Source organism: Myotis daubentonii, chromosome 14, assembly GCF_963259705.1.
Source record: "Myotis daubentonii chromosome 14, mMyoDau2.1, whole genome shotgun sequence".
Classification (NCBI taxonomy): domain Eukaryota; kingdom Metazoa; phylum Chordata; class Mammalia; order Chiroptera; family Vespertilionidae; genus Myotis; species Myotis daubentonii.
Genome location: NC_081853.1, coordinates 24338086 through 24361988, shown reverse-complemented (window position 1 = coordinate 24361988; position 23903 = coordinate 24338086). Strand labels below are relative to the sequence as shown.

The 23903-nt window shown below is 44.3% G+C and overlaps 2 protein-coding genes across 8 annotated transcripts in view; both read right to left on the bottom strand.

The window, feature by feature from the left end:
* ATG7 (autophagy related 7) overlaps positions 1–13899 on the bottom strand; it is a 246801-nt gene extending 232902 nt beyond the window's left edge. For 4 of the 7 annotated variants that reach the window (XR_009448517.1, XR_009448518.1, XM_059663586.1 and 1 more), the window contains exon 1: positions 13355–13780. The gene's annotated coding sequence lies outside the window, so the exon portion shown is untranslated. Of the gene's footprint in view, positions 1–13354; positions 13781–13828 lie in introns of those variants that run through there. The other 3 variants (XM_059663587.1, XM_059663588.1, XM_059663590.1) reach the window with 3 other exon arrangements.
* Positions 13900–18363: 4464 nt separating this feature from the next.
* The window catches only part of HRH1 (histamine receptor H1), a 78830-nt gene continuing 73290 nt past the window's right edge, over positions 18364–23903 (bottom strand). Inside the window, exon 2 of the mRNA XM_059663584.1 lies at positions 18364–21911. Within this exon, the coding sequence (XP_059519567.1) occupies positions 20414–21838 (1425 nt within the window). The 5' untranslated portion in view covers positions 21839–21911 and the 3' untranslated portion in view covers positions 18364–20413. The remainder of the gene's footprint in view (positions 21912–23903) is intronic.

The following is a 23903-nucleotide window of genomic DNA, read 5'->3' as shown; positions in this document are numbered from 1 at the left end:
CACACACACACACACACACACACACACACACACACACACAACACATTTTCTCTTGACTTGACAACCAAGAAGAAAAAGCCAGAGCAATCACTGAATATGGAAGTAACTCAACACAGTAGCAGAGAGTGGTACAAATGGGTTTCCTCTGTGTGATGGGTCATCAGGTCCCTACACACTCTTAAAGGTCAACAGAAACCTGTTCACATCATCACTTTGATGACCTGCTGAGTTCAAGATGGAATTTTACCAGTGCCAGGGACAAAGGAGAAAACTCTCTTCCACACAGCACTGCAGCAGCTGGTGAAGTTACTCAGGACGACCACTTAGAAGATAAAGGACAGGCACACTAAGAAAGTAATCTGCATAACAGATATATCCCTCAAACATTTCTGACTTATTTGATCGTTGAGAAATTCCAAACAGAATCCAAGAGCCTATTTCGCAAAAGAATATGGCTGGTGTTCAGCTGCTGAACGGTTGTTTGACAGGCTAAGAAAACGGGAAGGTCTTAAGCAACAGCAGCAACATGTGATTAGGTGTCTGCTGGAAACATCTAAATAGGATACTCAAATATAAATGTATCATTAGGAACCTATACATCTATGTCACATTGCCATCTTCCCTAAACTGGAAGGGAAGGTTAAAGAAGTAACGATGAGAGGGAATTCTGGAGGGAGTGGGAAGTGAGTCATTGATACAAAGTCATTTATGTGTAACTAACCTAGGTCCAAACATTACCTGCTTCCTAAAAATTAAGACTTGCTTATACAACCCTAGACAGTGAGATTTCTGGCCATCAACATTACATACTGACATAGCCAAGAAAAGAAACTGACAGAGGCATCATTATAAGTATGGCTTAATTTTATTTCAAACTATTTCTATCATATTCAGGATATGAAACCCAGGGGTTACACAAGAAGGGATTGTGTTACTTCCAATGAAAGAGGAAGGGCTTTCATGAGAATTCAATACTGTAATGAACAAGAATCCCAGCAGTAACCAAAACATCTAGTTAAGATTAAACTGAAAAAGTAGGTGGGTGGTTAAGCAATAGGGACCCTCTGGGGCTGTGTCTAACACCCAAACTTGGTGCAAATTTCAGGCTTTTATGAAAATAAAACTGTCATTCTCAGAAACTTACAAATAGGTTAAAAACAGTACCTTTGGAGACTTAATTAAAAGTTTCTGTCCAAATGAACCTAAACCTTGTGTTTGTGCTGTTCTTTAACATCAAATCCCTACAGGAAATGTATATTAGTAGTGATTTCCTAAGGAAGAAGCTATGGGGTCAGGAGACCGGAGTCAGGAGAACCTTAGTTTCACTGTATGACCCTTTGCCCTTCAGAATTTTGTGTGTGTGGGATAACAATTCAAAAATAAGTAAAATCATTAAAGACAAAAGTCCTTACCCAATGGCTCAAAGACAGGGAATGAGAGAACACTACCAGCTCAACTGCTTTAGTGCCAAGAAATAACACCTGGGATATCCTTGATTGAAAAAAAACATGTCTTATTCATCTTTTTTTCAGCACTTAGCACAGTGCCTTAGAGTATATTAGCTCAGTAAATGTTGACATGAAATAATAGCTCTTTTCCCCACAAAAGGGCCAAAGGATGGATGCTATAGTGAGACAAATTTCAGTAGATTTTAAAAATTACTAATAGCCTGAATTGTCCAAATAGGAAATAAAGTGACTGGAAAGAAAATGAATTTTCCATTAGTGAAAGTGTTCAAGCATATATTAGATGATTATTTGCCAAGTAACCGTGCACAAAGGATACTGTATCAGGCAGTCAGGCAAGAGGCCAGGGGTTGGCAGGCTTTTTCTGAAAGGGGCCAGATAGTAAATATTTTAGGCATTGCAGGCCAAAACAGTTCCTGTCATATTTTCTTTTTTTCTTTTACAACTCTTGAAGAATGTAAAAAACATTCTTAGCTCATAGCTACACACACACACACACACACACAGGCCCTGAGCAGGGTCTGACCTGCAAGCTCTAGTGTGCTGACCCCTGGACTAAATGATTTTCCAAACCTGTTATTTTTGATCCTTTGAAGGTGACAATAATGTATTTTGTTTTTAGGGAGACTGACATTTTGGGAAAAATCTTTTTGAGAGTAGCAGAGATCTGCAAGGATGCTGAGGGGAAAACAGATTGCAAGACCAGATTCCAAGGCCACATGTGCTGGTCTACAATATGTACCTTGTAATGTGCAAACACATCCCTATGAAATGGTAAATGCAGTCTACAAAGAACACTCTCACACATATGTCAGCATCATTAAGCCAAGAAGATGCAAGTATTTTGGCTTTGCATCTTATAAAATTAACTAGAGGCCCATTGCAGGAACATTCGTGCAATAGGCCTTCTTTCCCCTGGCTGCCAGCACGTTTTCCTCTGGCACCCGGGACCCAGACCTTCACTCTGGCCACCTCCTTCCATCTTCACTCTGGACACAGTCTTTGCTGCGGCTGGAGCCTTCAGTCTTTGCTCCTCGCTCTGGCGGGAGTCTTCACTCTCCAGCCAGAGCTGCTGCTGTAGCTCCTTCTGCCCCCGACTCTCCCCCACATAGCTTGATCTCTGCTTCGCCTGCAGACCTTGTCTACAGGCTTCTGGGTCCTAGGTGGTTGCCTTGCCTGCGGCCTGGCTTTCCAGCGGCTCCTGGGGCCTCACACGGGGGCCTGGATGGTGGCTCTCGGGGCCCCGCCCTGCCTGCAGTATGCAAATTAGCCACCATCTTTGTTGGCAGTTAATTTGCATATCGCGCTGATCAACCAATGGCGATAGTAGTGAAGGTACGGTTAATTACCATGTTTGTTTATTATTAGACTAGAGGCCCGGTGCACAAAAATTTGTGCACTCGGGGGGTGGGGGGGGGAGGGTCCCTCAGCCCGGCCTGTGCCCTCACAGTCTGGGACACCTCGGGAGATAACGACCTGTTGGCTTAGTCCTGCTCCCGGGTGACAGAGGGCAGGCCTAATCCCTACGTGCAGCCCCTGGTCGGGCTCAGAGCAGGGCCGATTGGGGAGTTGGGGTGCCGCCCCCTGTCATGCACAGAGCAGGGCGGATTGGGAGGTTGCGATGCCACCCTCAGTCATGCTCAGGGTAGGGCCGATTGGGGGGTTGGGGCACCGCCCCGTCACACTCAAGGCAGGGTTGATGGGGAGGTTGCGGTGCCACCCCGTCACGCACAGAGCAGGGCCCATCAGGGGGTTGGGAAGCTCCCCCGTCATGCACAGAGCAGGGCCCATCAGGGGGTGGGGAGCTCCTCCCTGTCACGCACAGAGCAGGGCCCATCAGGGGGTTGGGGAGCTCCCCCCTGTCACACACAGAGCAGGGTGGATCAGGGGGTTGGGGCGCTGCCACTGTCACACTCAGGGCAGGGCCGATGGGGAGGTTATGGCTCTACCCCATCACACACAGGGCAGGGCTCGCGGGGTGGGGGGGTTGGGGCACCGCCCTCTATCACCCACAGAGCAGGGCCGATCAGGGGGTTGGGGCGCCGCCACTGTCACACTCAGGGCAGGGCTGATGGGGAGGTTATGGCTCTACCCCATCACACACAGAGCAGGGCCTGTGGGGTGGGGGGGGTTGGGGCGCTGCACCCTGTCACACACAGAGCCGCAGGGCGATCAGGAGGTTGGGGAGCTCCCCCCTATCAGGCACAGAACAGGGCCGATCAGGGGGTTGGGGCGCCTTCTCCTGTCAGGAACAGAGCAGGGCTGATAGGGAAGTTGTGGCCTCACCCCCTGTCACACACAGAGCCACAGGGCAATCAGGGGGTTTGGGCGCTGCCCCCTGTCACGCTGATCCCGGTGCTGGGAGGCATATTACTCTTTTACTATATAGAATAGAAGCCTGGTGCATGGGTGGGGGCTGGCTGGTTTGCCCTGAAGGGTGTCCTGAATCAGGGTGGGGGTCCCCATTGGGGTGCCTGGCCAGCCTGGATGAGGGGATGATGGCTGTTTGCAGCTGGTCACACACCCTTCAGGGTGGGGGTCCCCACTGGGATGCCTGGCCAGTCTGGGTGAGGGGCTGAGGGCTGTTTTCAGGCTGGGACTGAAGCTCCCAACTGCTCCTTTTTTTCTTTTTCTTTTTTTTTATTCTGAGCCAGCTTTAGCTCTGAGGCTCCAGCTCTTAGGCCTCTGCTCCTGAAAGCAGGTATCTGGTTTGTTTCCGTTCTACAATCAAAACTCTGTATCACTCCAGGTCTGAGATCCCGGCTAGCTGAAAGCTGGTTTCTGGGGTTTTGTTTAGCTTCTATTTTTGTAACTATGTTTCAAACTGCCAGCTCAGAGGCCTGCAGCGGCAGGCGGGGAACGCTGGAGTCCTCCGTCACTGAAGCAAGCAAGCATCATGTTAGTTTCAAGCTGCCTGGCTACCGGCTGCCATCTTGGCTGACAGTTAGATTGCATATTGCCCTGATTAGCCAATGGGAAGGGTAGCGGTCGTACGCCAATTACCATGTTTCTCTTTTATTATATAGGATAGGATTGGAGCAGAAGTGCTTCCTGGATTGAGTCTGCCCAATTGTTCTCCCTCTGGGGGAGACCAACAGGATTGGACACAGCAAATATTACGCCAGTACAGGATTTTTGAAATGAAGAGGTACAACTAGTAGAAAGGAAACAGCAATCAGAGAGATAGAAAAACAAACAAACGTGTCTTTAGGGAAACTAGACCCTTGGAAGGAGGGCAGAAAAACAGACCAGCCTGACTATACTAAAAAATCTCTAACTATAAATCTTCCATGTGTATTGCTGGGCTTTTGTTTGCTTGGGAAGGGCATGGGAGTTTTGAATGGTTCAGAGAAAATGCTAAAAGCTAAGGTAGTTGGGAGCTGGGTCTTCAGTCAGACAAACTCAATTTTGAGTTCTGGCTCCACCTCTCACTGGCTGAATAGACATGGGCAGGTAATTTCATCCCCTGTGCCCTGATGTCCTCATCTGTAAAATAAGGATAATTACACCCAACCTAGGAGGTTGTTGGGAAGGCTAAATGAGAATGTATGTGATGCGCCTGTTACAGTGCCTGGAATACAGCCAGCAGTCAGTAATGGTAGCTGCTATCAGTTTTTCTTGTCACCCCCCTCATCCCACCCCCACACACAACAGTGCCTGACTAATGTGGTTGCTTTTCCCCATGCTCACTATGAAAACTTTACCTGCCTCAAAACACATCTCACTGAAATCTCAGCACTCTTCATGGTAGTCACAGAAGCAGTTTAATTAAAATGAAACAGATGGTCTCCTGCTATAGATCATCAAGGGGAAGTCCAGGGGACAAGTTCTAAGGGGTTAGGAGCACTCTGTTCAATTTCTCTGAGGCCACATGGGGCCATTCACTTAGCACAAGTGCCAGAATAACCACAATTTGGTCCTGAAGTAGCTCCTCTGGGCCAGATGGAGCACATAGATCAAGCTTCTGTTCTCATTTTCCCAGCTGTGGGGCTTCGAGCTCTGGCAGTCATTAAAATAAGCACCAAACCACATGACCAAGTCCCACTGACAAATAGAATATGTTCTTAGCTCCTGATGGGTAAAAAGGAGGTAGAGATGGCCAGAAGTGGGGAGGGCCCCTCTGGCATATGGGGCCAATGCACGTTCTGGAGGCTAATGATGCTTCTGCAACTTCGTGAATTTTGGAAATAATGTGCAAGACTGCTAAAGAGGAAGGTTTAAAAAACCTTCATTTCCAAAACAAGGGGGAGAAGTTCCAAACTTAGAAGAAAGATTAGGCTTTACAGGGAGATGAAAACTCAGGACTCCCATAGGGGAACCAGCTGGGTACAGATGCCTCAATTTCTTTTAAAAATTGCATTTGAGTCAAGATGCCCCTAAGCCAAACTGATGTCTCCACAAGACAAAATGGCTTTTTGAGACTGTTCTGTTAAGTGGCAATAGCTGATTACCTAAGCAGGCAGGAAAATTGCTATTACGGACGAGTTGTCCCCTCACCTCCATGTGAGCCACCTACCCTACAGAATCAACATTTGTTCCTTTAGACCAGGGGTGGGCAAACTTTTTGACTCGAGGGCCACAATGGGTTCTTAAACTGGACCGGAGGGCCGGAACAAAAGCATGGATGGAGTGTTTGTGTGAACTAATACAAATTCAAAGTAAACATCATTACATAAAAGGGTACGGTCTTTTTTTTTTTTTTTTTTTTTTTTTAGTTTTATTCATTTCAAGCAGGCCGTTGTTTGCCCACGGCTGCTTTAGAAGGTCAGTCACTTCCATAGTCTTCAAACTATAACTTACATTCTCACTGGTTACTTCTGGGAATTGCTTTTCTTTTATTTGTTTTTCTATTGTAATAACCCGAACCTTCACCTATAATCTGCTCTCATCCAGCCTCAGTTTTTTGAGAACAGACCCACTAGATACCAGTACTGTGGGGGTGTGGCATGCCTATGAAGGAGTGAGAGTAAAAGCTGAGGAAATCTGGGAAGTGGAGAAAGAGACAACACAAGGGTGATGGAAAACAAACAGCATGTCTACTTTTGAGTGGTTTTTGTTACATTCACCAGTCAACAGTGTCACATTGCTCCATTCTATACATGAGGTACAGCTACCTGGATTTACCTGAATTGCTGGGGAGCCCTTAATGTCAACCAATAACTAAAATCTGTGATGGTTTCCTAAAACCTGGCTGAAAAAAATGAAGGCTTGCTTATGAATAACAGTTTCTGTGGTTTCCACTTTTGGGACTATTAAGGAGTTCTGGAAAATGAGAGAAGTGCTAAAAAATTGGGGCAAGCCAGTACTTGATTTCAGATTTTCAAGATATTTGATTTCCAAAGATAAGAATAAGGATGGATTCTATATCCCACTGAACAGATACTTTGCTCCAAGGAAAAATGCCATATGAGCCATTCTAGTCCACATGTACAATTAGAAAATTATACCCTTTAAGACATTTTACTTCCATTTCTCAGAAAGCTCAAGGCTTTTTACTCTTGTCTCCCAAAAAAACAAACAAACCTATTATTATAAAAATACATCCATAATACCTACGATCTAAACAGGACCCCCTAGATGTGACCTCTTGCACAGTACACAACCTGCACAACTGTATGCAGCAGTACTGAGTAATCACAAGAGGCCACTATGGTTTATTTAAGAAGGCGACACTACAAAATAACTTATTTCTGCCTTGACCACAGAAGAGCCATAAACAGGATATATCTGGAACTCAGCAAGGTCTCTGACAAGACTGCTCCAGATATCCTAGTAGATAAGATGAAGATGTAGGAATTAAATACTAACATAGAAGAATTAAGAACTGGTAAGATAATATTATTCAAAGAATGCTGATTAAGGAATTAACTGATGTAATAAGAAAGGAACTAATAGTGGTAAGTCTTTGGCTCAGTCTTTGGTCCTGTCCAATTTATTTTTACAGTAGTTCCCTCTGTTTCACAGTTTCAATTAACCAAGGTCAATCATAGTCCAAAAATATTAATTAAAAAATTTCAGGAGCTGAAACCAGTTTGGCTCAGTGGATAGAGCGTCGGCCTGCGGACTGAGGGGTCCCAGGTTCGATTCCGGTCAAGGGCATGTACATGGGTTGCGGGCACATCCCCAGTGAGAGGTGTGCAGGAGGCAGCTGGTCGATGTTTCTCTCTCATTGATGTTTCTGACTCTCTGTCCCTCTCCCTTCCTCTCTGTAAAAAACCAATAAAATATATTTAAAAAAAAATTTCAGGACAATAAGTTTTAAATTGCACACTGTTCTAAGTAGTGTGATGAAATCTTGCACCGGCCAGCTCTGTCCTGCCATGGTTGTTAATCATCCCTTTGTCCAGCATATCCACACTGTATATGCTACCCCCCCGTTAGTAAACAAAAGCAGAAACAAAAACAAACCCTTACATTTTCAAGGATTCTCAACTATTGACATCACCTACGCTGGACATCTGGCCAGATATCATCATGGCTCAATGATCCAGGACTACCCAAAGCAGCTGATCCTCCTGATGTATAGATAGGTCAAGAGTAGCCTACATCCCAATGCCTGCATCATTCACTTCACCACATAGGCATTTTATCATCTCACTTCATCACAAGAAGGGTGAGTATAGAACAATAAGATATTTTGACAGAGAGACCACATTCACATAATTTACAGTATATTATTGTAAATATTCTATTTTATTATGAGTTATTATTGTTAATCTCTTACTGTGCCTCACTTATAAATTAAACTTTATCACAGGTATGTATGCATAGGAAAAAACATAATACATACAGGGTTCAGTATAATCCATGGTTTCAGGCATCCACTGTGGGTCTAGAAACGAATCCCTCATGGATAAGGTGGGACTACTGTATTTTATTTAACTATATTAATGAATGTTCATCAGTATTTACTAAGTATTTCATGTATGTTGAACCTTGTGTTAGGGGCTTAAGCAGTAAAACAGACAAACCAATCGATTCAATAAGGTATTGTTATTACATTTTATCAGTGACTTGGACAACAATGTTTGCTTATCAGCTCTACACATGACACGAAGCAGGAAGTAATAGGCAATACAACAGATAACAAAAATTCAGAATAAAAAAGATTCTTACCGCCTGCAATCACAGGCCTATTTTAACAAGATTAAAAAAAATTTTTTTATATATATTTTATTGATTTTTTACAGAGAGGAAGGGAGAGAGATAGAGAGTTAGAAACATTGATGAGAGAGAAACATCGATCAGCTGCCTCCTGCACATCTCCTACTGGGGATGTGCCCGCAACCCAGGTACATGCCCTTGACCGGAATCGAACCGGGGACCTTTCAGTCCGCAGGCTGACGCTCTATCCACTGAGCCAAACCGGTTTCGGCGAACAAGATTAAAATTTTCAGAGGTAAATATAGGGTCATAAATCTCAGGCCAAAAAAACTCCACAATTGGACAACAATGCAGTCTGATACACTGGAGGCAGTACAAGGATGGAAGGGCATAGCTTCTTCATAAGCCAAAGAGACCCAAGTTCAAATCCCACTTCTGTTTCTGACCACACAGCCTCGTGCAAGTCATTTAACTTCTCTGAGCCTATTTCCCCATGTATAAGATGGGACACCACATATGATACAGAATTATTGTGAGGATTCAATTAGAAAATAATGTATCTGACACACGGTATTCAAAAGTAGAACTAATATTATCAACAAAACATGTGCCAAAGTCATTTGAGTTTCCATTTAGTTATTACTCCAATAAACAATCATATTATGTACTAGCCCCTGTGCTATATTTCAGGATTCAATGGCAAAGAAAGCTGTGGTTCCTGCTTTTAAGGATCTAACAGTTTTAAGGGTTAGACAGACCAGGAGAGGCAGTATGGCAGTTTGTGGGTGAAACTAGGACAGTACAATGTGATGTTGTATAGGGTGTTATGGGAGGAGGAAGGAGGGTATCTAAATTAGACTGAAGAAACAGGGATTTGCATTTTAGCAAAGATCTGTATTTCAGAAAGGGCACAAACACCAGTGAGGGCCAGACTGCTGAGGCAGGGCAACCAGTTTGGAGGCCATGCAGGAATATAGGCAGGAAGTAAGAAGAACCTGATTTAAGGCAGTAGGAGAGAAAATAGAGAAGACGCAGATATGTCAATCGATATCGAGGATTCTGATGACTACCTGGGCTCAGAGGGATGGTATGAGAGGGAAAAAGTCCACAATGACTCCCAGGGTTCTATTTTGAATGACTAAATGGAAGGAGGAGGATGAGTGAGACTACAGAATGGTGAATCACAGGTTTGGTGGAGATGCTGAGCTTCACTTTGAACTTGGTGAGTTTGAGGGCTGGCACTCAGGAGAGATCCAGGCTCAAGTAGAGCAGGGGTCACTGGCACATAAATGGGAGTTGAAGCTGGGAAAAGTAGAGAAGGCAGAGCCTTAGAGAAAACTAGCATTTAAGTGACAAAAGGAGGAAAAGTGCCCACAATGGAATCTCAGGAGGAAATGGCCAGAGAAATACTACAAAGCAGGAGTGGTTTTTCATATGTGAAAGAATATCAGGCAATATCAGATGTGCTGAGAATTCAAAAGAGTAGGAAGGAAAAGAGTTTAGGAGTTCTGGCAACATCGAGGTCTGACGACTGGGAGACTCAATGGCACGGTTAAGAGGCTGGGAGAGGAATGAAAATGTGAAAGACAAGAAGACTGGTAAGAGAGCTGCTCATGTACAAATGAGAAGCACTGAGCTGACAGTGTGACAGTGTCAAGAGCACGATGTGATGTGTGTCTTTACAACAAAGCCAGATGGGGCCTTGGATTATCTCAAGAAAAAGTCCTGCTTTTCATGACCAGACTCCTTGAGGAAAGAGGACTTCCTTTCTACACCACACAAAGAGAGACTGTCCAACAAGAACAAGTTCAAAGGAGGGTAATCAGAATGAAGAAAGTATGAGGTAATGTCAACGGTAATCATTCAGGGGCTGGACTGATACCAAATGAATAGGCTGTGACCCAGTCTGCCAAAATCATGGAGGTGCATATTATCTACTTGGTAGCAAGGCACCACCTATTTTTTCTCCCTTGAATCACAATTGGGTCTTACTTACACTGAGAAAAATGTTAAGTAAGGATTTGGGGATAGAGAAGAGGAAGGCATTTGTGAACTTCGCTATTCCATGGGTAAAACTGGAGGACTGAGGCAATCTGAGAGAAGGTCAGGAATAATCAGGGAACTCAAATCAAAGAACTCTGTTACTACTTATTACCACGAAGAGGATTCATTCTCCCCTGCCCCAATTTCTTGATTCCTTTCTCCCTCCTCTTCCCTGTATGGGGTCACACCAGTCCGGCAAATCCCACTTCCTTTACCTTTCAAATCCACCCACCCTTCTCCCTCTCCACAGGCACTGCCTTGATTCAGACCTCCTTCTGTCACCTGGACCACGGCAACAGTGCCCTGACTGGTCTCCCTGCTGGTCCCATCCTGTTCAATGTAATCACCACAATGCTGCCTGGGTAATTTAAAACAGAGAGCCTGTCACACCTTGTTTAAAATCCCTCAGTGCCCCATTTTCCAGCACCACCCTTTCAAAGTAAAGTCCAAACTTCTCTGCATGGCAATATTAACTGCTGCAGTTTATTGTCTAGTCATCTACCAGAGCCAACTGGATAACATTTATCTTATGTAATTCTCACATCAACCTTGGGAGGGCTTATATTTCCTCTTTTTATGGATGAGAAAACTAAAGCTTAGAAAGTGACTTGCCCTGGGTCACAAAACTAGTTCAGCAGCAACACTAGTATTGGTACACAAGTATTTGAGATTCCAAAGCCTGTGTTCATAACATGCTATTGCCCACAAGGCCCTTCATGATCTGTCTCCTGCTTGCCTTTTCAGTCACCTCTTATCCTACAACTCCACCCTCCAACTTGGGTGAACTACCAGCAGGCCATGCATTGTCACCCACAGCCCTTTGCTCACACCACCCCCAGAGTCTGCACTATCTTCCCACCTCTCACCTTCAGGACTTGGGCAAAGCGACACCTCCTCACAGAAGCCTTCCCTGATGCCTGAGTCTGACCTATGAGCACCCTAAATCCTCCTCTAGCAAACATCTACAATAGCTTCATACAACAGTGCTGTTGTCTATCTCCTTGAATTAGAAGAAAAAAATTCCTTGAGGACAGGGAGGTGTATCTTACTCGTTTTAATATTTCCAGCTTGCGGAGCAGTGCCAAGCATAGCAGAAGCTCAAAAATACTTATGCTTATTCTTTATTATGAGAGGCTGGCTGGGAACAGAAAAAGGACCTGTGGTTGAATGAGCCCTATACTTAACTTCTTAAATGGTTTCAAAATTATGTCACATGAAGCTTTCTCTGATGCCTTCATGTGACATGAGAAGTTATGTCACCTCCTCAGAGAAAAGCTTCTTCTGCTTCCCCTCAGTTACTCTCCGTCGCATTACTATGTTCATTTCTTTTTTTAAAGCATCTATCAGGATCTAAAACACCTACCACCCATTAAAAGTATTGTACTATTAACTATCACCACCACTGCTGCCCCCATGATTAAAAAGAAGGCTCCATGCCTCAATGTCAGTGGTGCATAACAAAATTCTCAGCTGTTGTGGAGTTGTCTGTGGGTAAAAAAAAAAAAAAAAAAAAAAAAAATTAAATGAGCCCTAACCAAACAGCTCAGTCGGTTAGAGCAGTGGTTCTCAACCTTCCTAATGCCGCGACCCTTTAATACAGTTCCTCATGTTGTGGTAACCCCCAACCATAAAATTATATTCGTTGCTACTTCATAACTGTAATTTTGCTACTGTTATGAATCGTAATGTAAATATCTGATATGCAGGATGTATTTTCATTGTTACAAATTGAACATAACTAAAGCATAGTGATTAATCACAAAAACAATATGTAACTATATATGTGTTTTCCGATGGTCTTAGGCAACCCCTGTGAAAGGGTCGTTAACCCCCAAAGGGGTCGCGACCCACAGGTTGAGAACCGCTGGGTTAGAGCATCATCCCAACACACCAAGGTTGTGGGTTCAATCCTAGGTCAGGGCACATACAAAGAAGCAACCGACGAGTGCAAAAATAAGTGGAACAACCAGTCGACGCTTCTCTCTCTCGCTCTCTCTCTCTCTCTCTCTCATAAAATTAAAGAGCCCAGCCTGGAGAGGAAAAGGTGGGAAGAGGAAGACAAATAGCAGCTTTCAAAGACGTCTGGGCAATAAACTCGAAGTGAAATCCTCAGGAGCCTGAAGGAGGGATAAGGAGCTGAAATTCCTGGGTAACCGCTTTCAGCTCAACTTACAACTTTTTAAAAGTCAGAGCTGGGGGGCGGGGAGGGGAGACCAAACAGGAGTAGCCAGTAGTAAGCTTCTGTCACTTAAGAAATTTAACCAGTGCGGGTAGCACAGAAGAAATCCAAAAACAGTGGGGCCTTGACTTACGAGTGTCCCAACTAACGAGTTTCTTGAGATACCAGCTGTCTCTCGGCCGATTTTTTGCATTGAGTTGACAGAGTAATTTGTTAACGAGCTCCTTAACGAGCTCGGTCTCCGAACGAATTAAACTCGTAAGTCAAGGCCCCACTGTATTTAATGGGAAGGGAAGTCTGGGACCCAAACTGGCAGCTACAGATATGCCTGGTTTCGGTTGCACAAAACGTTGTAATGAGTTGCCAATTTTTAAAAATTGTATTAGTTGCCAGGGTTTAAAAAAATCAAGACTGACCACATGTGCACACACTGGAGTTTGTTTCGCTTCTCCAACATCCTCTCCGCTAGCATTGTGCTCCTAAAACTCAAAACTCAGCAGAAATAAAAGTTTGCCTCTGTTTATGACACATAGACACTTTCTTACACCTCCATTTACCTTACCTGACTACGCATTCAAGTTCGCAACCCTTGGACTGTTACGCCCTTTCGGGACCAAACCGAGGAATCAAGAACCTGAGCTCGGAAAAGCCCAACTTGCCGTCCTCGCTTCAAAATAACGTTCTCGTCACTCAGAAGGCTCAGTCCCACCGCACCTCCGGGCGAAGCCGGGACCCGCAGCCCGGCGCCCCCGCTCCCGGGTCCCCACACCCGGGTTCGGAGCGCTCCTGTCGGGGACTCAGGGGACTGACATGGGAAATTAGGACCTTCCTGGTCAGAGACCCGGGCTGCCCGAGTCGGAGGGGAAGTAACTGGAGAAGGAGGGCGAGAACGAGAGTCAGTGACGCGGTGGGGAATGGAGGATCCTGAGACCCTCCGTGACCTTGGCCTTCGCCGGTGAGTTCGCCCCCTCCCGCCGGGCCTCCAAAACCAACGCCAAAGGACCCCGCGACTCCCTCACCAGCACGGCTCACTTACCGCCGCTCAACTTCCGGCAACCCCGCAGCGTCGTCCGTAGAGCGCGCCCCGATGACGCAACGTGACCCCGCCCCCCCCCGCCTGCTGGCGGTTCGGGATGCGCATGCGCACAAAGGCGCCGCGGACCAGTCTGGGAAAGGAGCCCCTAGCACCGGATTGAGTGGGAGGAACCTGAGCCCTGGGGAAGGCGGAGCATCAGGTGGGGGCGAGGCCCCCTGGCGGGAGCTGACCTGGATTGGAGTCGCCTTATCCGATGTGGGAATGTGTATATGCCCCTCAGGCTTTTAAAAAAGTGCTCCACTGTTGTCTCTGTTGTTTTCAGAGGATGACAAGAATTATCATTTCTATTTTCTGGTGCAGGCAGCATCAAATGTATTCCAGGGACCATTAGGAGATAGGTGTGGAGAGACAGAAGATGGGAATTTTAATGGGTCAGTAATATTCGATAATGACCCACCTGCTCTTTCTAAACCAGGCATTATTCTCATAGCTCTCCGTTTTCAATTGGATAGTTATTCATCTAAATTATTTATTGAGTGTATATTATGTGCCAAGGGGTGCAGAGATGTTGAAAATACAATAGTGAGTATAAACCTAATCTGATATATCAAGCAATTCACAAAGTGACTGTGATGTAGCTCTTTGGACTCATAATAATAAGAGTAATGACTACAGTTTGTTGATTATCTACCATGTTTACAGGTTTTCACATCTCTAATTGCCACAAAGACCCAACAAAGTAGGTGTTATATTGTTCCCATTTTACATGGGAAAGAATGGAGGGTAGGAAAAGTTAAGGGGCTTGCTGAAGTTAAAGAACTTCTGGCCCAGGATTCTAATAGAAGCCTGTTTGACTTAGTAAAGAGATACTTTATCCAAAAGGATTCTTATACAGAATGAGGGAGGAGAGGGAAGAGACTATTGCAACAAGGGAGGGAAATGTTGCAATAGGAAATCACTCTGACCAAAAGATCTGCAAATGTCTCAAGAGTTAGGCAAAAAAGTTTCTTCAGTGGGGAAGAGTGAACAAGACTAGAAAAAAATGGGTGTGGAAAAGTGGGAAGAAAGGATGGTTTGATCTAAGAGTAGTAAATCAGACTGTTTTACCTTGAGGCCAGCCAGTTCTCAGGAGGGATTGTATGCAGTTTCAGCCTGTGAGTGAGTCAACATTAAGGAGTCTGGGAGCTTAACTAAAGTTGGTTAACAGGCACTTTTTTGTTTGATCAGTGAAGACAAGTAGTTCAGCTAATTATTTATAAGGCAAAGAATATAAATTCAAGACTGTTCCTGTCCTTGCCACAGATAAACAAGGAAATATCCATAAGTCTTACATAAGTTATGAGAATTGATGTTTCTTTGCAGTAAATCATTTCAGAAGCACAAAGGAGTGAGTGAGTGTGTGTGTGTGTGTGTGTGTTGGATTGGGGAGGATTTCTTAACCACTGCTGTTTTTTAAGAGCACAGGACTCAAGTAAAATTCAACATTGTCAACTGTTTTCACTAACCAGCTTCCTCCCCTGCCACTGCCCCTCAGACAGCATGCTTGGGTCACACTAAATTAATTCTGGTGTTTTAAGCACACTCTGCTATTTCTCCATCTGCAATACCCTCACATTTCCTCTGATGGTCTAACCCTTTCTCCAACTTCAAAATCCAGTTGAAATGTGGGTGAATCTTAAACAAAATGTTGACTGAAAAAGCCATCTGCAATACCCTCACATTTCCTCTGATGGTCTAACCCTTTCTCCAACTTCAAAATCCAGTTGAAATGTGGGTGAATCTTAAAACAAAATGTTGACTGAAAAAGAGAACATATGATATGATTCCACTTACGTATAGTTATAGAATCAGCAAAACTAATCTATAGTGATAGAAGTCAGATCAGCAGTCGCCTGGGGCACAAAGGGGAGGCATTTTCTGCAAAGGGGCATGAGAATTTTCTAGAAATGTTCTTTCTATCTTGATTGAGATGGGGATGATGTGAGTGTATGTGTTTGTCAAAGTTCTACATTTAAAATGTGTGCATTTTACTGTGTATATTTAATGTAATAAATTTAAAAAGACAGTAGGGATGTCATCTCCTATGTGCCTGACACCCATCACCTCTAGGCTTCACTCTATTAAGCTTATATGAGGGTAGGTTGAAGTTAGTTCTTTATAAGCTTGTTTCCCCAGCTGGACTTTGAGATCCTTGTAATTAATACCTCTTGGAGCTTCTGCCCAACTCATAATATTTCCTTCTCCTCTGGGAAGTGCTGGTCCTCCAGCCATGTTGGTACCACATGTGCCACCTGCTCCCCACCCCCACCCACCTCTCTTTCAGAGTTGATTGCAGCTGAGGTGGGCATGGGACAATTCTTTACCCTGAGCTTTGGACTTTTGTACTGATGCTCATAGACAGTAGGAATAAGAATAAACCATATCGGTCAATGGCAATATTCTAGAAGGAACTTCTGTTGAGGTTCCTGTGGCTGACTTGGCTCAAACTGTTTCTGAGGCAAGGTCATCCAAAATATTCCTGGATTCCACAAAGCACCTCAGTAGCCATTCACAAAGCTGATATCTGTCACTTGTAACCCTACAGTAACTCCATATGGTTGAAATCATGTCTGCCTTGTTCTCCTTTGTATCCTAAAGCCTGGCCCAAGAAGTGTTCAAGAAGTATGTGTCCTCAAAGAAGCATTTAAAGGCGTTTTCTATTTATCAAAAGCTATGGATGGTTTATTCTTCCTTTGAATAAATTCAACTTATGACTACATTAATGAAGACTCTGTTCTTGAAGGTAGATTTCTCTTGAGTTTATTAATACCATGCTACCTGTTTTTTTATCTGTAACCCACGCCACTTTTTCTTTTATGTCTCCCTTCCCAGTCCTCAGTTTCTCTCTTTGTCTCCCCTGTCTCCATCTGTCTGCCCCTTATCTCCTCCATTTGCTCCTTAATCTCTCCCCTTCTCTCTGTCCTTCTGCACATCCATCTCCCCCTCTCTTCCTCTTCTGTCCCTTGGTGTCCCTCATCCCTTCCTCTTTGTCTGTCCTCTCTGACCCTCTGCCTCCCCCACCTCTTCTAGTTTCCTCTCATTTCTACCCTCCACTTCCCCCTTCTCTTACCCTTTGCCGGGAGCCGGTCCATCCTTGCTGTTTCAAAGGACCTGGCATATATAGCATACTGTTCTTAAAATGTTTGCTCACCTTCTTGGCACTATGTGTTTTAACCAAAGTCTCCTCTCTGAGAAAGGTTGTTTCCACAGGTAGGGATTTTCCCCTGAAGTTAGGGAGGGGATAAAACCCCTCAACTAAGTGCCAGGCGGGTAATTAATCACTTTAACTACGAACAATCATGCTTAAGCTACATAATCTTTACTCCCTGGAATGGAGATAAGAAACGCCCTAACCTTTGTAATAGAGATTGATAGGATTGAATCAACTGGTATAAATACAGATGTAACAAGACAGAGAGAGACAGAACTTAGAAGAGAGAACCTACAGACAGAACCTACAGACAGAAGAGAGAACATGGCAAAAGATCCTGGACTGAACCTGACTACAGAAATTGGCAAGAGAACCTGACTAGAACCTGGTGACTGAACCTGGCTGGCTGGAGAACCTGGACAGAACCTGGCTGGAGAACCTAGCAAGGGAACATGGCCACAGAACCTGGCTGGAGATCCGAACCAGAACTTCTCTGGAGATCCAGACCAGAACTTGGCTGGAGATCCTGGCTAGAGATCCTGGCTAGGCTGCTGATCAACTGAACGCTGTCTCTGTGTCATTCCTTCTTCGCCGACTCTGTCCACACCTTTGGGGACCCCTGGACCCGCTGGGGCTGGACCCCGGCAACCCTTAGTCTTCTCACCTCTACTTCTCCCCTCTCTGCAACTCAGGCTGTCCCTGTAGCAGCAAAGCAGTGGGGACAGAGCATACTGAACCTTCCTCAATATGGCTATGAAGGAAAATGAGAATCAGTTACTATATCTTCACAACAATTGTAGAAAAATGTTCTTAAAAGCCCTATACTATTTGCATTGTTATAAACCTTGTAAACAGTTAAAAAGAAACCAGTGTTTGGTAAATTTGGCAAATTGGCCATATGAAGTATTGGCTTAAAGCTCATCAGCTTTAAGCCCATAAAAAGAAACCCAAAGGAGCTTCTTAATCAGAAAATTCTTATCAAAGTCTCTATAACAGCCTTCTCCTAGAAGGTATTTATTTTAATATTTAGGGTGGCAGAAAGCCTGGTTTCAATTGGAGTTTGTGCAAGCCATCGGGCACTGATTCTTTGCTGAATGTGCTGAGGTGGAGTTATCTCATATGAATTTAGACCTTTCATTAATTCAAAAATTAATCCAATCATTCAGATAGGAGTAGGAATAGAAGGTTGGTACTGTGGAAAGGAAGCACATTCCAGAATCAGATCTTACAGCTATCCCTTAACCTCTCTGTGCTTCCGTTTACCTATTTGTGAAAACATGGAAATCTCCCTCATGAGACTGCTATGAAGATTAAATTATATAATGGTGGTAAAGCACAAAGCACATAGTATATTCTCAGTATATTTGAAAACTACATATGAGTACCCTCTGTGTACCAGCCACACTGCAAGCGTTATAAAAAACAACAACAACAACTGTATACAATAATGCATGGACTTTGTTCTTTATGCTCTGACAATTTATACGGATCATTTCTTGTTCTTGCCCAACTCAAATCCAGGTCCCTTTGACCCAAAGTCAGAGCTCATAACCATTTCTCTTCACTAGTTGCCTTAACTGTTCATCAACATAAATAATGAGCATTTAGCCATTTGTCTGTATAGAGTGGTCTCTTTGCGTGGTCCTTGGTCCTGAGGGATCCCAGTGAAGGATGCATTCACAGGTCTTCCAAGAAACAGCTTCTAACCTGGAAACAGACCAGCTGCAGGTTCTAACACCAGGATAAAACCTCCTTAGCGCCCACAGTTTTGAGCAAGAAGAGCTTATGGGGATGCAAAGCAGAGTGAGCATGAAGCTAGTTTGGGAAAGCAGGTCCTTTTCTAAAGACTTTTACAAATGTGATCATAAACCAAAGAGAACCCCTGTATGAGCTCTTGTAAACTTTGACAGTACTTTCAATACATCTTCTTTATTTAAGAGACTCAGAACAGTAGAATTAAATAAGTCAAACTTGTAGCAGTATTGTTTTAAATATCATATTTTAAGTAAGTAAAAAAAACACAAACTCTCATTTTAACAGATCATGCAAACAGGAACACAAGACACAAAATGCCAGCTTGTACAGGCACTCCATTTGCTACGCATATTACAGTTTAGCATCGTCTTAAAATATAAGTCACCACCAGATTGTAACATCAACATCAAGTAAAACTGTATGTTTCCATGCCTTTGCTAGTTTTTACTTGAGAGATGTGATTCTAAAAGAGTATGACCACTTTAGGACAAACACAGCAGAGCTCACAGATAAACAGCACACTGTCCCTTCAAAGTATCATCTTCAATGGCCACAGACATATTCTATGTTGGCTGTTCCTGCTCACAACACATTCTTTTGAGAATTGCTACCACTCTCAGGAAGTGTGTGTGTGTGTGTGTGTGTGTGTGTGTGTGTGTGAGAGAGAGAGAGAGAGAGAGAGAGAGAGAGAGAGAGAGAGAGAGAGAGAGAGATTTTTGCTTTGGGGAGAAAATGTGTTATGATGAGCTGAAACCCCACAGGGTTTCATTCTAGCTGTCTCACATAACTAGTTATGTGATCTTGGGCAGCTCAGTTTGCTTCGCTCATTACACCACCCTCCTGTAGTGGGGTGTGATGGGGATTTAATTAGATAAACCTGGCATAACACCCAAGAAATACAGCTTTCTTTTCTCATTCCATTAAAAAAATTTTTAAATGTGAAACCATTAAAAATTTATTTTTCTCTTTGTGGGCAGCTTTCATCATCTTTAAAAAAAATAGCTAAAAGGAATTTGGGGTTGAAAACGATGTGTGTGCGAGCTGCATAATTTCCTATCAATTCTGAGACGTGTGAATGAGAAATAATAAGGCAGAATTTCTAGGGCAGTTCAGACATTAGTTCTGGAAAAAGCTGTAAAAGAGGCTCAGAAGAGAGGCATTCTGAGAAGTGGCAGTCACAGTGGAATACCTGTTATGCCTCACAAGGTGACCCCTGGAAAGGGACGGCATTTATCTGCATGTGTGCACAGTCATATAGATCCATTCCAGGATGGCTCTAGAGTTCAAATCTCCAGTGGAACTCTACCCATGAGTCCTTTCAACTGCCAATTAACTCAAGTCTGGAAGCTTGAATTACAATGAGAGTCTGAGGCTCCCACATTTCCTGAGGAGCAGGAGTACTCATCCAGATTCAATTCTCTTGGAAATATTCTGCTTTGTACTCAAAGTACATTCTCTGCTGACCACTGCCATCTGCAGTTCTTCCAATGGTGCCTAAGAACTTTCCAAATGACCCCGCCCTTAATACTATTCGTTTGACTCCAGAAAACCCAGGTACTTGGCAACCCACAGGCCTTCACCATTCATTTTCTTCAGGGACATTGTAAGTGTCACTTTGTTGCATCCCCTTATAGCCTCCCTTAGGAGCGAATGTGCAGAATTCTCTTGAATGTCTTCTTGAAGTTCTCATTGCACAGAGGGTAGATGAGGGGGTTCAGTGTGGAGTTGATGTAGCCCAGCCAGATAGTGAACATGTGCACATGTTCGTTGCAACAGCTCTTGCAGAAGGCAATGACCATGAAGAAGATGAAGTAAGGACTCCAGCAAAGAATGAAGGCCGCCATGATAAAACCCAATTGTTTGGCAGCCTTCCGTTCTCGGTTCAGTTGCAACCCAGACATATACTGCCTTGAATGAGAGCGGAGCCTCTTCCAAGTGAACTTGATATAATCAAGGCCTGTGCTAGACTCACTTCTCCGTTTGCCTTTCCCTGATGCTGACTCTGTGGGGATGTCTGAGTCTGCTGGAGAGAAGGACTGGCTATCACCTAGGGTCTGATCCTCTGACACCTCACTGGCCCCGTGTACGGTCAGGCTCTGCTCATCTATCTCAAGCTGGCTCTGGCTCTGGTGGATGGCTATGTAGTCCTTGCCACTCCCCTCTGCCTCAGTCTGTGTTTGCACAATATTAAGTGGGAAGCAGTGAAGTTTGTCCACTTCTTCATCCTCCTCTTGGCTGTAGACACCTGAGGATTTCATCTCATTTGGATCTTGGGATGGTGACTTCGAGACAGGTCCACCACTAGCAACTTTCTGTTTCCTTTTCAGAACCTCCCAGAGAGACTTCTTCCCTGGTTTCATGGCCCCTATCTTAGGGTTCTCTGGCTTCAGCTTAATTTCAGAGAAGGAAGGGAGGGATCCATTCATGAGCTCCCGGTGCTGATAGTGCCGCCGTACAGCCTTGTAGATTTTGGCATAGAACCAGAGCATGAGCAAGGTAGGCAGGTAGAAGTTGATGATAGCAGTCATGATCTTGAACCAGGTGACATCGTAGAAGTCTGTCTCACATTTGTCTTCTCGGTGCCCTGAGTTGTGCGGCATAAAGTGAGGCCAGCCCAGAATGGGAATAATCCAAAGGAAGGAGAGAAACCAGGCTCCCAAGATGGTGGCCGATGCTCGGGTCTTGGTGCGATACTTCAGGTATTTGAGGGGCTGCTGGACAGAGCGGTAGCGATCAATGCACAAGATGAAGACACTGAAAATGGATGCTGTGCTGGCCACGTAGTCCATGGAAAGCCAAAAGAGGCAGAGAGGCCTGCCCAGAGACCACTTGGACATGAAGAGGTAGATGATGTTCATTGGCATGACAACAGCTCCCACAATCAGGTCTGCCACTGAGAGGCTAATGATGTACAGGTTCCCCACCGTGTGCAACTTCCGCTCGCTCCGCACAGCGCACAGGACCAGCAGGTTGAGCCCCACTGTGACCAAGGAGATGGTGCTCAGGACTACCACCAGGGGCATCAGTTGGTGGTTGGCCATGGAGGTCTTGTTCCCTTCACACATCTTATCTTCTAAGATGCTGGAGGAGTTGGGAGAGTCATTGGCAAAAGAGCAACCTCCAGCTATGGCTCACTCCCTGGGAGGAAAGACACAAGGTGAAGGTTAGATTCTTGGTGATCAATAGTCACTTAGTACCATTCATCACATTGATCAAACTGGGGCTGTATGTGGTCAGGGGTAGTAGACACTGCTGGTTTCCTACAGCCTATACCCCCTCCTTCCTTAGTCATTCCTTCCTGCCTCCCTTCATTTGATGACTATTTATTGAATACCTGGCATTGGTCCCGGCATATAGCAGTGAACAAAACAAAAATCTCTGCCTTCAAGGTGCTTTCATTCTAGTGAGGGAGTTGGGCAAAAACAAGGTGAAGTTTGTATGAGTCCCATGTTGCATGTGTTCCGGGAAGGCGGGCTGCATTATGATTAGTCCAAGCTGAGTATCGTGCTCTAGCTCCTCATTGCCAGTGACTGGTCTAGGGGTTGGCATGAGACACAACTGTGACCAAGGAAGTAGATGGGAAAGTCTCTTGACAAAGGTGGGGTTCTGGAAAGTGCTTCCTCTCTGGAAAATGAGCAAAACAAGGAAAATCATTGTTTCCCACTTGCTGCCTTCTTCCTAACAGGAAGTGATGCTTGGGGCTATGGAGATCATCTTGGGGCCACCAGGGAAATGCTAAGAAAACCACTGAGACGCCAACCCAGGAAGTCCTATTATCACTGAGTTGTTGAACAGAACCTGGAATCTTCTTCCTCCACACTGGTTATCATGGGAAATAATTAAACATCTTCTTTGCTTAAGTAACTATTATGGGAGTTTTTACTAGCAACTAAAAGGCTAATGATGTACAGGTTCATGGGGGAGGTTGTAAGGGTACACAAAGCGTGGGATAAATTGAGCCCATCTCCTTGGATAAGTGGTTCTCAAATTGGGAGAGGGTTATTATTTGAGAAAGCATATTTCTTACCATTTTGCTTTTATATTTTATCACATAAAACTAGGCATGCATTGCTAGTTTATGCTGAGAACAGGTTGTATGTTGTTACTGGTGATCCTCAGTTGGGGTGGGAAGTAGAAATAGGTATTAAAACTTCTAGATTTTTATATTCATTAAAAAGTGACATGAGTGTAAAGAAAACTGAGAAACACTAACAGAGATCATAAATTTTTCAATAATTTAGAAAAACAACCCCACTAGTTTTTCATTAAGGCAAAACTAGATAAATCCCTGAGGATAAGGCCAAATTCATATTTTTTAAAGATTAAAATCATGACCCCAAGGCATTTGGTCCTGGTGGAAGGAACCCATTGAGTTACTTTGTTGGAAAAGCACCACTTGGGAGGCACTGATTTTGCCCCAGCTCTGCTGCTGATTTTCTGAGTGATGTCTCAGCCTACTTTTTCTCATTGGTCAAATGTAGAAAGATGGGGTAGGTCTCCTTTTAAGAGTCTCGCTTTAGGTATTTTTCCATGTTCTTTCCTGAGTGTGCCTCCGCTGACCTCTTCAACAGCATCACCTTCTCCTCCTGTGACTCAGTCCTGCCCTTTGCTCCTGTGACGCTATGCTGTCAGCCTCAGAAGCCTTATCCACTCAGCCCCGTTCACCCCCGCCATCACCTCTTTGTGGACAACTCCCAAATCACAGCTTCAGCCTGTATCTTTCTCCACTCCTACATACAATACTCAATCAATGTATTGGAGCTTCAACTTCAGCTCTGACCATGTCAAAACCCCTTGGAATTGTCCACAGTCACCTCAGGAAGGAGGAAAGAATGCTAAGGCAGTGTCATCTCAGGGGTTTTATTGTTTTGATTGGAAGGAAGCAGGCAGCTTCCTAAAACACTGCCATGACTTTGCATTCCCAAGGCAGCATCCCCTCCTACCGAAGTGACTCATTTCTCTCTTTTCCTTATTGCCTTGAGGAAATTTCTCTCTTTCTCATTTGTCTCTGACTCATTGCACACAGAGGGGAATCAGTGTGTTTTTGGTTTGTTGTTTTGTTGTTGTTGTTTTTGCATTGTGCATAAACTATCATTCCATAATTATATTTAACAGAAAATGATTTGTTTC